Source organism: Montipora capricornis, chromosome 3, assembly GCF_036669925.1.
Source record: "Montipora capricornis isolate CH-2021 chromosome 3, ASM3666992v2, whole genome shotgun sequence".
Classification (NCBI taxonomy): Eukaryota; Metazoa; Cnidaria; class Anthozoa; order Scleractinia; family Acroporidae; genus Montipora; species Montipora capricornis.
In genome coordinates this window covers 42,268,704-42,283,703 of record NC_090885.1, presented here as the reverse complement: position 1 = coordinate 42,283,703, position 15,000 = coordinate 42,268,704, and the positions used below count along the sequence as shown (strand labels likewise).

General features: G+C 37.7%; 2 protein-coding genes across 2 annotated transcripts in view; one reads left to right on the top strand and one right to left on the bottom strand.

Annotated features, from left to right (window-relative positions):
• The window catches only part of LOC138043193 (zinc finger protein 593-like), an 11,143-nt gene extending 6,888 nt beyond the window's left edge, over positions 1–4,255 (bottom strand). Inside the window, exon 1 of the mRNA XM_068889344.1 lies at positions 3,957–4,255. Within this exon, the coding sequence (XP_068745445.1) occupies positions 3,957–4,150 (194 nt within the window). The 5' untranslated portion in view covers positions 4,151–4,255. The remainder of the gene's footprint in view (positions 1–3,956) is intronic.
• A 293-nt stretch (positions 4,256–4,548) lies between these two features.
• LOC138043191 (rho GTPase-activating protein 8-like) overlaps positions 4,549–15,000 on the top strand; it is a 19,158-nt gene continuing 8,706 nt past the window's right edge. Inside the window, exons 1-8 of the mRNA XM_068889341.1 lie at positions 4,549–5,203; positions 6,284–6,397; positions 6,920–7,007; positions 7,714–7,845; positions 10,425–10,511; positions 11,966–12,064; positions 13,585–13,701; positions 14,284–14,357. Coding sequence (XP_068745442.1) covers positions 4,711–5,203; positions 6,284–6,397; positions 6,920–7,007; positions 7,714–7,845; positions 10,425–10,511; positions 11,966–12,064; positions 13,585–13,701; positions 14,284–14,357 — 1,204 coding nt within the window. The 5' untranslated portion in view covers positions 4,549–4,710. The remainder of the gene's footprint in view (positions 5,204–6,283; positions 6,398–6,919; positions 7,008–7,713; positions 7,846–10,424; positions 10,512–11,965; positions 12,065–13,584; positions 13,702–14,283; positions 14,358–15,000) is intronic.

Genomic DNA, 15,000 nt, shown 5'->3' with positions numbered 1-15,000 from the left:
CTCAGCATTGGCGCAGAATCAGTACTTATCCTGCCATAATAGGGCTTTGAAGATCCTATATTTTGAGATCATCCATGGGTTAGATCTTTTAGACAGAGCACTACATTGGTATTCACCGATCCAACCCAAGCCCGTGTATGAGGCGTGGTTGGGAATTTCATGCATGCTCAAATGGTGATCTTGGCAAATTCCTATTCTGTGACGTATGTTGTGCGATGGAAAAAATGCTTTCACATGAAATATCTCCAGTTTTCTTCGGTGAAATTTCTTCAACTTTTGGAGAGCCATAATTACAGTTTACGCCTTCCGTCTGCCAATTCACCAAAAGATTTTGTAAGAATTTTTTAAGGGGAGCTAAAAAACACAAATTATTAACTAAAAGTGACGAAACTACCTTTGTAACCCCTATTTTTTGGGCCTTCAGAAGATTCCTCTGGACAAATATCATGTAATGTCAAAGTTTAGGAAAATTTCACCGAAGGAAATGGAAGAAAATCAAAATAACAGCAAAATTATTAAACACTGTAAACAACCTTGAGAAACAAACAAACAAATGAGAGACGCAATTAAGAGCAATCCGAAATTCCCATGGATAGTGGGTACTAGCGTGTGCTAAATGAACACGCATACAATGTAACCACATATAGCACTGCACATCAAGTTTAGATCCAAACTATAAAAGAAAAAGCAACTAAAATGCTAGCCTAAATAAGTAATTAAGTCAATATTCTATCGTCAATGATGATAAAAAGCTGATAAAAAGACTCACGAAACAAGTAAGTGTGAAGATCATGCTTAAAAGAAGAGAAGTCTGCTGCTAGTCTCAAATGATCAGGTGGTGTTTGCACACAGACAGAAAATGATCTGTTGAGCTATACTTAGTATTGCACCGGGAACCTTCAGAAGACCTGTAGATGAAGATCGTGGTGGCCGCAGCGGTAAATATCTGTCCAGTAGATCAGTTATATGCATTGGTGCAAGCCCATTAAGAGCCTTAAATGTCAATAAAAGGATCTTAAAAACAATTTACTGACTAACAGGAAGCCAATGAAGGAGTTTGCATGGTCATACATGGACTTCTGTTTTTTAAACGAAATAAAATCATCCAGCACAGTTCAGAACCGCTTGAAGTTTTGCAATCATTATGAGATATTTTGGAAGTCTGACCAATAATGCAGTCCCATCATCCAACCTACATGTGACAAATGCATGGACCAAAATCTTGGTACTATCCTCGCTAAAATACTTTCTTATACAAGATACATTATGAACATGAATAAAAAATGCCTTACATATGCTAGTCTTGACACTCAAAATTCATATAAGAAGCTAATGAGCTCTGATCTGAAATTGCGATGCTATCAATTATGAATAGTAATTCAGTCTTGTCAGAGTTCAGCATTAACTTGCTAGAAGACATCCAATCTCTAACATCTTTAACACATGCTTCTAATCGTGAAACAGTTACCAGTTCAGAAAATAAATTTGTGAATCATCAGCGAAGAAGTGAAACATCATTCTAAATTGCTTTTGAACTATGCCCCCAAGGGGGGGAGGGGGGTGCAGTATACAGAAGGCATAAAAGTGGCTCAAGTACAGAGCCCCGAGGTACACCACAATAACATGAGAGAAACAGATCTCTTTTATAATAGCAGTGTTAATCATACAAAATCATTGCTAATCATCACAACAGTCCTCATTTCCGCATTTCTGTTCCAGTTCCCTAAGTTTCCTCTTTGCTTGCCCAATTTCTGCAGTAAACCATGATCGGCGATGAAATTCTGTATAACCCTAGGCTTATTGCAGATTGATCTTGCATTAAAAAGACAAAACTCTACTCCTTTCAATGTTTGATCAGCAGATTGTGAATGAATTCCATCAACGTAAATGAGATTATTATTGCCATTAAAACCCACTGGACAATAGTCCAGATGATTTAATGCATCATTCAACACTCATCCAAAAAGTCATAATGACCAACACTCCATTGAGAGCCATTTATTGAAATGTTATTTTCACATACAAAAGAGCCTGTAGGAATATAAAGAATAAATCACTGGCCATGTTTAATTTTGTTCTTATTTTACCTCAAATGACCAGCATGTCTTCATCTGTATCTTAAAATACCACAGGCTTTAAGCTCTCTATAAACACTGGTCAATGGCAAATATCGTCTAGAGACCATGATACTTAAAAGTTAACTTCGCGAGTAATATATACCGGTAGATGAAAAACGATTGACAAGGAAATGTAATGGCTGTTGTGCAGGCAGCGGTGACAAAGCTGAAATTTGAGCTTGCATTTGAGAGACCGGCCCTGGATTGATGGAAACGTCCATAAAAATGGTGATATCAAATGGAAGGTCATGACCCAGAATAGCCAATGACGTTAAACAATCCCAAGTCAACTCTTTAGGCAATGGATTCAGACGAGAGTGTACACAGGAATTTTACCACCCACATATTCCTCCTGACAAGCTGAACACTTTGCTGTGAACATTTTCTTTTGTGGATGTAAAAAGAAGGCGGAGATTACAAGCCAGGTAAGCTTGCCTTGCTCTCTCAAAGATTCAGGATCAATAATATAATTGCAAAATCAAGGGAAGTTGTTTCAGCTCGCAAGTGTGATTTGGTAGTCTACAATGCGAAGAGAAATCATCCACAGGCTGCAAGGGAGCAAACTAAAGATAAAGAAGACCATTAATTTTCTTTGAAGCAGAACAGTTTGGAGAAGATGAACTTGAAGTTCTACCATGCACAGCTCGCTTTTAGAGCACAGGATGAGAGTAGGAGCCTTCATTATAATTGGGGAGATATTGGAGTAGAAAATTATCTTGACATTGGAGTGAAGGTCCTGCCATGGAAAGCAGAATGTATATGAAAACAAGGCAAGGAGACGAGAGGGCCATTCAAGAGCTTTTAATCCAAAATCTAAAGTTTGCGATTCATTGTCCTGAAGTAAGTGACCAGAGGTGCCTTTCTTCCGATTCAACAAAAGTAAGCCAGCAACCTTGCAGCAGCCATTCAAGCAGAGCTCTAGAAGACAAGCAACTTTTTTTTGCTGGTTTGAATAAAAGTAAAATTGAAGGTTGCTTATTCAGTTTCTGTTTAAACACAGTTTTCAGAGGGGCTGGATAATCTGCAAGCTAAGTGAATTTTGCATTTAAGTCTAAGCACCCATTTAAAATAGTGCTGACAAGCTGTTATTAAGTCTAAGCACCCAGTTTAAAATGGTTAGCTTTCAATAACTGTGTGATTTGCATGTTGACTCGCAGGCTGGGCTTACCATGTTAAGGATGGTGCCTACTATTGTTATTGCGCATACGTTCTGCGCATCTCCAGATACTCGGATCTCCTATCGCCGATGCTTCCTAATACAGAGATATTGTGTGGTTTAAAACTATCCCGAGAAAGTAGATCTTAGTAAGTACTCTTGGTATCCAAAAAGAAAATTGGGGGTACCCATGCATTTTCGAGAGATAATTAAGCTTCAATTTGAGAAAGAACACCATACATTGCTTTGTATTTTAAAGCTTTTTACAAATATTATATTGGTTACCCCCAATTTTCTTTTTGGATTTCAATAACACTTGTTAAGATATACATTTCCTGCATAATCACACATCGGGGCAAAAATATCTTTAATTAGTAGGCACCGTCCTTAACTCACATGACTCCGCATGGCTCGCTGGCTCGCACATTGTCAACACTCGTTTTCATCTTTTGACAAATACCAGCCATCTAAATTTTAAATCTAAATATTGTTTTGTCTGCAACTTCCAGGGGACATGCCAACTCTAGAACACTAAAAAAATACAAAAACTAATGTAAACTACTAAGAAAAATAACTTGAAAGAGTTCACTTTTAAAAATAGTTAAAAACTGAAATTTCACTGAATGGATGAATGATGGTACAAGTTGAATCATTCCAACAAATTTCAAAGATATAAAACTTACGCGCACTGTATACAATAGTACTGTCCAGCGCCTGGAAGATCCACATCCAGTTCCTGTGATTTCAACTTTGCCGCGTTCTTTGGTTGCATATCCATGTGAATTTGGTCCAAGTCCTTTGTCCGTCTCTTTAATCGATATTTCTTTTTCAGATGTTTATCATTTTTGTGAACTCGCTTCCTTCTTAAGCGACCCATTGAAAGTTAATATGTTTTCCACAACCGCTCTAAGAGAACCGACGAAAGAAAAACCAAAATGTGGTAATGGAGTGTTCACAACTAGATTTCAAGATGGCTGCGAAAAGTAAAAATCCGCCAGGCGTCTTTTACGTAATTTTTCAAATCTTGTAGCCTCCCCTCGGGATAATATGTGAGATAATTTTATTTGCTAAAATACGGAAAGATAAGAGTTTTTGTTAGGGAAAATATTTGTCTTACGCATTTTCCGTAAGGATTTTCTTTAGAATGGGAAAGTTCTGCCATGCGTTGGAATTAGGCAAGCCCAGTGCATGGTAGCTGTACCCACATCCCGAGGGGGTGGGTACGGCTGCACGTAGGCTAAGATAGTGTCATACTCTCGGGGTCGGGAGCAAGTCGGACCGTTCAAAGCTTGTTTACTCAATCTGAACATGTACAAGGAGCGTTCACAGGGTTTGTCAACCACGAGATTTATCATGAGCCATCTGAGAGTGTCCTAACTCCTTGTTTTGGTACCTCTTTGTTCAGCCTGATAGGCTATGTGAAAAAGCTACAGGGATATGGAAGAAGCATTTCCCGCTCTTGGAGACCCTGTTCAGACTGTTCAGAACCAACAGGAAACGGTATCCCTTCAAAATGGCAAAAGCGACAAGGTCATGTTGGATTTGGAGCAAAACATTAACAGAAGGTCGGTTCATTCGGGTTCTGATGAGTCTAAAAGATATGGTGTGATGGATTTTGACAATCTGAATATTCAACAAGAGTTGTTGCAAGAATTTGATCCTCTGACACATCAAACTATTTCCGTACACAATGCAGTGGACGAAGCCCTGTCAAGAGTCCAGCGAAAGGATTCGACAGAAAGTATGAAAATACGTCGAGGTTCAGGAGTACTCTTAAGTCGTATGAAAGAGACGAGTTTGACAAGTGCGACGGAAAGTACGGTTGACGAGGCAATGTCGAACCGTTCTCTTGATAATGGCGCAACTTCTGAACAAAGTTGTGAGGAGAGAGACGAGTTGGACGGGACTGTTGAATTGGCTGAGCCTCAAGGTTGGTGGTCACCACATACTCTCTTGGCATCTTAGCTCAAAGGGACACAAGGCCACTTGTATATGCGGTTTAATTGTATTTAAAGCATTGCTTTCATGTTTAGGAACTTACGGAATTGAATTTCATTTTATGGGAGCAATATCTATCAATATTTGATTGTCATATCTGTGGTTGGGTAATGTAAGGTATTTTGTTAGGCTTATGTTATTTTTAAAACCAAAGGATTTTTTTTTAGGTTAGTTTTTATCAGCTTTTAAGAAAATTTTTTGTCATTCATTGGCATTTTTGAGACAAGAAATGATTGCTTGTGTTTTTCCAGTTCTTGTTGTCTGGATGTATTACCTGACACAGGAACACCATTATTTAGTGACCATTGAATCACAAATAATGCAAAAATCATGACCAGTTGATATATTAGCAAGTAGTTGTGTCCTTCTTAATCAAGAGTGTCTTCTTTGATATTATTTTCTTGCATAGGTGCCTCTGTTCATGTTTACAGTATAATAACTGGTAGTACAAAGAATGTCGGAGTGGTAAATCTATGTCAGGCCTCTCAATTCTTGCTGTTTGGGAGACAACATGGGATACTTTTGATTTGTTCTGTCCCCTCAATCTCATACCGAGCAGAATATTTGAACTTTTAAACAGATTGTACTTGCGTGCTCTTCCTACTTCTCACATTTATTTTCTCATAGTCTAGCCTGGATTACTTCATCTTGTTATGCAGATCGCTTGGTTTTTTCAACATTCTCTAAATTCTGGGCTTTTACCTTGGGGTTTTGGGTTTGAACGTCTGATATGAAGCAGAAGCCTGAAAACAAATAAGTACAGGAAATTATATGAACGTGAGTGCATTTTGTGATTGAATGGGCACAAGTGATGTTTTGAAAGTTCTCAAAATTGCATGAGGTTACACAGGCACAATTTGAGAATTTTCAAACATTGCAAAATCATAGTTACTCCATTGCTGTGTTTCATGGCAACTTCAACATTACACTCTTGAATCTATTTATGCATTCATCATTGACCAATCAGAAACACAGTATACAATAAATAATGTTATGCAATGTGTCTTATCAGATTCTGCAGAAATTGATTCAAGAGGTGGGAAGCCTTCAAGCCTTCATCAGGGCTCAAATACTTTGGAAGACAGCTATCGTGACATTGCTCGACATAATATTCTTTCGGTCGCTGGTAACTATTAGTTATTTATTTTTAATTACTCACACCTCTTTGGCAAGACAGGGTCTAGCTTGCACTTGATCAGAAGAATTGGTGATTGCTTCAACTGGCTTTATAATTAAGTGTTCTAGCTACAGTGTATGCCAGAATGAAATGAAAGGGTATTTCATATTTTTGCTACCCCTTCCATTTTGCTAAGTGACCCACCCCTCTCATCTTCTTATCTTGTCTTCTTGTAATTTAAGTAGTGCCAATAGCTTTACATTTTGTCACCTACCAGAAAGAAACATTTCAAGTCAATGAAAACATGTAGTGGATAAGATATGGGCATAATTTGAGCGAGACATCACACACAAGTGGCTTTAATTTTGACAAAACCAGCAAGCTGAACCATTAGTAATTTACATAGGAAACTTTTAGCCTAGTCCTGCAGTTACCTTGTGTACGAGTTAATGACTTAATACAAACAAGGAAGGGAAGACCAATATTAATTTTGATATTAAACTAATGGGTACCAATCATGTGATATGACAGGTGACGATAGAAGTGGCAGATCTGTGATTGTGTTTTCTGCGTGTAGGATGCCACCAGTAGATTCCATTGACCATACACGGCTATTCAGGTAAGAAAAAGGGACATTTAATTTCCAGAAGACGTCACATGGTGACAGTTTAGAAAAAATTACAATGAAGGAAAATTATGTAGAGCAGAACTTGAACTAATCACTGCATTGCATTAATCCATAAACCCTTCCAGCCTTTTGTAGTGTTTAGGCAAAGGAGGCTAGGATGTGGGTTTAAGGGGACTTCCTTATTGGAATTCCTTGAAGTTTTGTTTTAAACAAAGATATTCTTGACAGTACAATGTTGCTTCTCTTCACATAACAGGACTGAAGGTCCTAAACAGGATCTGTCCCATCCTTTAAAGGAATTACAGTATGTCAAATGAAAACTAACTTTCCCCTGCAGGGCAGGAAACTTGGGCTGTCCGAACGTCTGGGATGATGATGCAGATGATGGTACTAGCAATGATATTCATTCCAAAAAGAAAAAAAGGGAAGATAACAAGAAAAAGTATGAAACGAAAATAATGCATAAGAAAGTTTCAACCAGCGTGGCAGAAGAGCTAAAATGAAATATGAAGTTTATATATTACCCTTAAGTATTGTTGTGGTTGTCTATTTTTGGACAAGTAGTTTTGTGGTTCGGACAAGCAAAATACACATTGAAAAGAAAGTTTCTTGCCCTGCCCTGATGGGAACAACAGTTACTATTAATTATATACTTTCATTTGTCCAACTTAATATTTTTTTTGTGATTTTGTTTCAGCTACTTATTGCAAACATTGGATCAGTATGTTGAGAATGATTACATCATTGTTTACTTTCACTTTGGCTTGACCAGTAAAAACAAACCTGCAATGTCAAAAGTCATTCAGTTGTATCGTGAACTGGAAAGGAAGTAAGATGTTCACTAGTTTTGTATTTTGTTTACTGCATTTTAATGTGGACATAATTTGTAAAGAAATATTTGAAGAGTTTTAATAGCACTGAGTGATTTTGAGGAATCATATAAAATTGGGTGGCAGTCCATTGAGGGTCACAGGGTGACAACCCACCAAATGCTTAATAAATACAAAATTGTCCATGGTCTCATTGTTGTCTCTACTGCCCCCTTGTTGCCAAGTGGCTTCCAAACATGTTGTACTTCTTCTTTATCATTCTCAACAGTCTTACAGTGTAAAGAGCTGTTGTCAATCTTCAATTTTCCCACACACAAACTCTGAATGGAACTCATTACCTTTACAGACCTGCAAAATCTGGAGGTGGACTGCAAAAAAATCTGGAAATTCAGTAAATAAACTCGAGATTTTATAGATTGTCTCATTCAATTGTCAAATCCATGCAAAGGTTTACATTTAACTGGTACACCAGGGCAGTATCTGAATGCTTTGTAACAGTTATACACAGCAGTTGCTTTCTTTGCTGAAGCTAAAAGTTCACTGTCAGGTCTCATTTGTAGCAAGGTGTACTGTTCTGACTGAAAATGCCAGTTAAGTTGCCTGAATCTGAATTTGAGAAATCTTCATCACAATGATAATGACCAAGCTTCCCTGAAGCCATTTTGTTCAACGTATGGGCACTTATGACGAAAGCATTGCCCAGCAATGCATGAAATTGAGGAACTTTGTCCTCAGATTCCGCGTGCAATGCAAGAAACGAGCGTGCAGCATGCGATCGGTCAGTTAATTAAGGGACGGAGTAGAATTCACACTTTTTTTGGCTCATTGTCTGAATCTGGAAAAAAAACACGGGAGATTTGGAGTCAGCGGTTGAGGAATGACTGATTTGTACTTTGTAGATTTTGTGTCGTAGGAAAATTAGCAAATTTGCTCTTGTGTGTGTATAACTTTGGTTCATGTTTAGCAAAATTAATATGTTGTTGAATGGGTTTAACCCATTGACTCCCGGGGGTTCCCCATTGATGGATTTTTAAAGGGTTAATGAATTTTGATTTGCATTTAGCAAATTTGTTGTTGTGTTTACTACCATTTGCGTCCATCCTTGAAGCGTGACAGATTTTGGGCGAAGTTTTACTTTTCAAATGTTAATGATTTGTTGGGCTATTTGTCAATTTTGACCAATGAAACGTTGGCAGTTGTTGTGAAATTGACGTTTTTGTTGGCATACCAGCATGTTTTGTTCACATGCTCTTCAGGTTTTCTGTGAGAGCGTTCAGGTTTAATGCTTAACTGTGACATCGTCTCTGCTCAATTTGCAAAGGAGTTAAAAAAATTCAATGTTTACAAGTTTGGAAGGATGTAAATTACCGTCCAGGAGCTGCTTTAGATTAAGATTTCAAATGCTCCATGGAACACGGAAGAGCGTGTGCACAGAATGCCCTAGAGGCAGAAATATTTACTCCTCGATCTTTCTAGTTTCACTTCGATTTCATGTATTTTTTTCTCTTAGTAGCTGAATCACATATCTTTTCTGTTAATTCTCATCCAGGCTTGCTTTACTTCTCAGTAATGACCTTTCCAGTGGAGTTTTTTCATCGCATGAAGACTTTTTTCTTCGTTCTTTCTAGTTTCTTGCTGTTCATTATCATTCCAAAGAAAGTCACTTTTCAGACAAGCCCAGGCCTTGGGACAATCTTAATTAGAGCTACTTGAATCAGTCCTTTCAATGGGTTTGGTTTTCACACTAGGTGATGACCCCTCATGTAATGGAGAGATAACCGTTCGTTCGATACGTTTTGAGGAAGAAGATGCAATTCTTAGGCACATGGGATTGTTGTTCAACACGTCATGCTCACCTTTGTCATTTTGGTAAAGTATATCAAATTTCATATATCGTGCTTGGAACTCATGGGAAATAGATGTTTACAATTCTTCAAGACTCCTAGGAAGATTCATAAATATCTCCGCTCTCATGGAAAACTTGAAAACTTTAAGAGCACGTGAACAAACATGCTGGTATGCCGCTAAAAACATTGCCAATTTCATGACAAAACTGCCAGCATTTCATTGGTCAAAAGTGACACATAACCAGACAAACCGTTAACCTGAAAAGTAAAACTTTGCGCAAAATTATTCACGCTTCAAGGATGGACGCAAATGGTAGTAATGAATTTTGTTGTTGTTGTGTTAGAGAACTTTGGTCTGTGTTTTGCAGATGTGGGCCACTGTAGTATTGAGTCGTCTACTTACCCACCAGGAAGCATCTTTTACTTTAACTTTGTCATCTATGATAAGGAAATTGGGGAAAATGAAGAAACATTTTTACAAAACACATAATTTGGTTTTTTTTAAATATGCAACGAGAATAAATGGCTGATATCCTTTTGAATTTAATTTACATCTCCTCCTATGAATCTTACATTGGGTTACTTGTATTGTTACGGTAATTCATTTCTGCTTTATGACTTGCCCAGTTTTGACCTAAAATTCCATAAATACATGTACAGACACATTAGTATGCCCCTTTCTACCAGTCTTTTAACCTTTGTTTGTGTCCTGTCTTCAACAACATGTATAGGTACCGCAAGAACATCAAAGCTCTCTATGTAGTTCATCCTTCAAACACCATAAAGCTGATATGGGCTACTTTGGCAAAAGTTTTGAGGTAGTATAGAAAACAATTCATTTTGTAGTAGAGGAATGATTAGTTTTATTATATGACTTGCTCCGTGTGCGGGCAAGATGAACCAAATCCCGCGTTGTGATTGGCTACCCAAGCGGGCAAGATTGACCTCTCATTCCCACTCTGGATTTCTTGCTTGGTCCTGCAAGATCAAAGATCATTTTTTGGTGTTTTATCCCATATAATAAATCCTGTATTGACCAAGCTTGTTCAGTCAAGACCTCGACTTCATCTTTGTCCATAAACACGCAAAAAAAGAACATTATCAATATTCAGCCATTTTGACCTCACACTTGGTCAAGAACCCGTACAAAGTTTAAAGCTACATGTATGACTGACAACTGAAGTAACAAATGAGATTAAAATTAATCCCCTTTTTTTTTTATTCATGAGCTGTCATTCTAGGGCACTTGGTAACTTTTATACCTCTGACATACTTTTAAAAATGTAAAACTACCATTTAACTCCTATAGTAAGTTTCAATTATTTACAACAAAAAATGTTCACTCCAATATTCTGCATTATATTAGTAATAGAATAATTAGAAGAAAAGAATCTGTCCCTGTTAACATTAAAAAAGAACTGTTGATTCTGATTGGCAGAGTGCATACATGTCAGTTAATTCCAGAGTGACAGGGCTTGAAATTATTACCAGTTGTGACTGAGTTTCTGGAGAAGTCGCAAATTTGCGACTTGTTTTCAACTTTGCTCTTTCAAAACAAAAGGGTTAGCACTTGCCACTTTGCTGCTACTTTTGCTAAAATAAATAAAGAAATGACAATCTGATTTTGTTTCTCGCCATGAATTTTCTTTCAATCTGAAGATAGTGTAATTGTGGCATAATTTAGCTGCAATGTTATGTGCACAACTCCATTCCTTTGATCATTTGCCATTTTCAGTGGATTCTTAAATACACACAGGTATTCCAGGCTCATATTTTGTCTTTAGTTACTAAACCGCTGACAACACATTGCAGTGCAATAATTTTGCGACTAAATTTTCGTATCTTGTCGCAAAATTGCACTGGATTGTTTTGTTAATTTCAAATGCTGAGTAAGTTCAGTATGTTAAAACTGAATGCACAAACATGAAATAAAATCTAATCAGCCGGCAATTCATTGATCAGAAACACTCTCTTTAAAGACACATCTTATTTTTGAGTTTGCTGAATTTGATGGTGCAGTGGCTGTGAAGAATACTTCTAAAAGGGAAGTTGATTTCCATGTTCCCCCCCTCCCCCTTTCCTTTGTGGCAGTCAACGACATAATACAAACCATATCTGTGAGAGTGGAACGTTTAAAAAATCCCAGCTACACCCCTGTTTAAATAAGATGTAAAGTTTTCATTTCGCATATGATGTTGTTCTGTACACAGCAGAATAGTTGTGACAGTAAATGCAAATGAATGATTCACTGATATTCCTTGTTTTTTTGTAGTCCCAAGTTTTCAAGGAAGTTGTATTACATAACACGATTAAGTGATATGGCAGAATATGTCCACCTTGATCAGATTGATATTCCAAAACAAGTTATGGAGTAAGTACACTCAACCAGTTACTATGATTCTCAGTTGAGTATGACACGAGAAGTATGGTGACAAAGTTTCAGCATTAAAAGTCACCATGTGGTTATAAGGAGGCTTGAAAGGGTTTCAATGCTTAAAAGACTCTCTGTTTAGATTGAATGACACTACAACACTGTATCATGTAACAGTGATGTTATGGTACCATATGAAACACCGATTATTTCCAAACAAGATGTGATCATTATTGTGATGTAATAAGATACCTTGGCAGTGGGAAAGCCCAGCAAAAACGCCCCATATTTTGGATTTATTTGCTCAAAATAAAGGGTGTTTCTATAGGGCTTTCCCATTGCCACGGTGACATATTTTGTCACAATAATAACTGTATCTTGTTTAGCAATAATTCGTGTTTCATTTGGTACCACAATATTGCCAATACATGATACAACGTTGTGGTGTCGATCTTTCTAATAAGAGCGTCACTTGGAAGCGTTGAAACTGGTTCGAGCCTCCTTAAGGGCAAGTTCGGGATTTGACATCATTTAACTGGTAAAGGGCACCAGTTTGAATATAACCGTTACCATTTTGTGAATTTTTGGTGGGCTTCATCGCTCATGGCGTCAAGGCCCTAAAAGTTACTCTTGGAAATGAAGCAAGTTGCCCTTGACAACATTGCACACGTAACTTTAACACACGTAACTGAGAATCATAGTAGCTCAGTTGGTTGACCATTGGACTACTGTGCAGCCTGACCAATGCTCAGAGAAAGTGCTGTCGTTGTAATTACATCTGCAAATGTAATCTTCTTGTATAAGCACTATAAACCATAGTCCCTGTCTCATGACCCTTACCTTTAACCCTTTCACTCCCAAGAGTGCCACTTATAGATTTTACTCTGTCTAACGCCAGACGATTTTACTCGTCAATGGGGAACCCCACGGGGGTGAAAGGGTTAATAACATGGGGCATAAAAAAACTGACACACCGTCCACGAAGAATATGGGATGGAATTCTGGTGTTGTGGACTGGTCTTTTTTTAATGGATGGGCACACGTGACCATCACAGTCTATGTTGTGAAGCTCAAATAAGGGCAAATAAATATTGAGTGGTATTGAAGCATGGCATTCACCATCTGTAAAGATAAAAGTTTATATTAAGTCTACATTTACAAAATGTGGATTTGATACAAGTTACACTGATGTGGATATTATTAACTGGTTATTCAAGGTCATGGTTGAGTAGGAGACCTCTATTGTGCATACTCAATCAGAAATGTTTTTGAGTTCTCTCTGGCCCTTTTCAAATATCAATGAAAGTGAAGCCTGCTGCTTGCTGGGGAAAACTTGCTAAGGAATCTCATATTTAGGGGTGATTTTTTCAGGTGGAGGTTTTAGAAGTCAACAAGGTTGAGTTCCTTAAACCAGAAAAAAGTTATTAGTTTTATTCTTCTTCGACTTTAATTTGTGAAAAGTGCTATAATTATTGCTACTCCTAGGAACCGAAATTCTCTTCTTATTGTTCTCTCTTTAGACATGATATTCAGATTTCCAGCCAGTTCAAAGGTGCCACACCAAAAGCACCTTCAGTATTTTATGCAACACCTGCAGAAATTCCCAAAACTCAACAGTTTGGAGTATCATTATCATGGTAGGAGTTTTGATATACAGTGATAGCAACTATCATGGTTCTGCAAAGAACTATTACACAATAAAAAAGGTTGAGGTTGCTAACTGTCCACTTCCAGGAGACAAACCAAAAGAATAATTGAAGAGAGTTAGTCCAATCTTAATGTTTGGATCATGGCCAAATGAGTGGTTTTACAAAGAACTGTCATAATAATATTGTGAATAATACAGATATTTTTTATGTGCAGAGAACCTTTGAAGCATGATCGTATGTTTTTATAGTTTCTAACTTCTCACACACCGCTGGGAGCCATGCGAAGCTGAACCACACAGCCTGACCTTTATTAACACAAGAACATAATTGACTTACAATGACAAAAAAAAGTGGCTAGAGAATAAGTTCACCTCAACTAAACACATTCTGCAAGTACTTCACGGGTGGGTGGGTGGGTGGGGCATGACAGGCTGATGGCGGATGGCAAAACAAAAACTGAAACTTTACACCAGCCACGTGACCTGAAATCCCCCGCACACCTGTACCCAGCCTCCCAGCCGTGTGTGAGAAAAAACGTTTTCTACAATTGTGTTGTCCTTCTATCTTTAGGTTGAGAGAGCGCAATAATGGCAAGTGCATCCCTCCTGTGGTATCAGTGTCAGTGGAGTTTTTACGAGAATCTGGTGAGGATGGGTGTTTTTTTGTGAGATGTTACGCTATAACGATGGTGTGTTGTGGGTCAATTTATTTCCTCACCAGGTGCAAATTTTTTTTTAACCAGTTCATTGTAAATTTTCCATTGTTTCAGATTATGATAATGAATATTGGGAAAGAGAGAAATGTAAAATGTACTAGTTTGAAAAATTTTAAACCAAGAAAAAACTTGAAGCACAACATACACGTCGGCAAATGCCGCAATGCAGCGCAAGTGAAGTGCGCAACTGTCTCGATACATTACTAAGTCACGTCATTATTACATCGTTATTACGCATTCAAGAAGCATAGTTAAATGGAATTAATTTTTTTAGAGTTCACAAAGAAGATATTCATCCTTGTTCCGTTGGCAATCTGTTCATCATGGTAGCGTGGTGGCGGAACCAACACGCTTTTGGTTCAACCCGGCCTGTAGCGAGAGATCTGTAAGGTGACCTTGCCGAGCACCAGAAGCTTTGGGCCAGAAAAGCCATTTGTGATGGCTTTTCTGACCCATAAACTGTTTTCCGTTTTGAAAAATTGGTCTGTTAACATGTTTTCAAGGAAACAAAACGTGTTTGATGGCTTAAAAACCCTTCGTTTTTTAATCATAGAGGGAATAACGAAAAACGG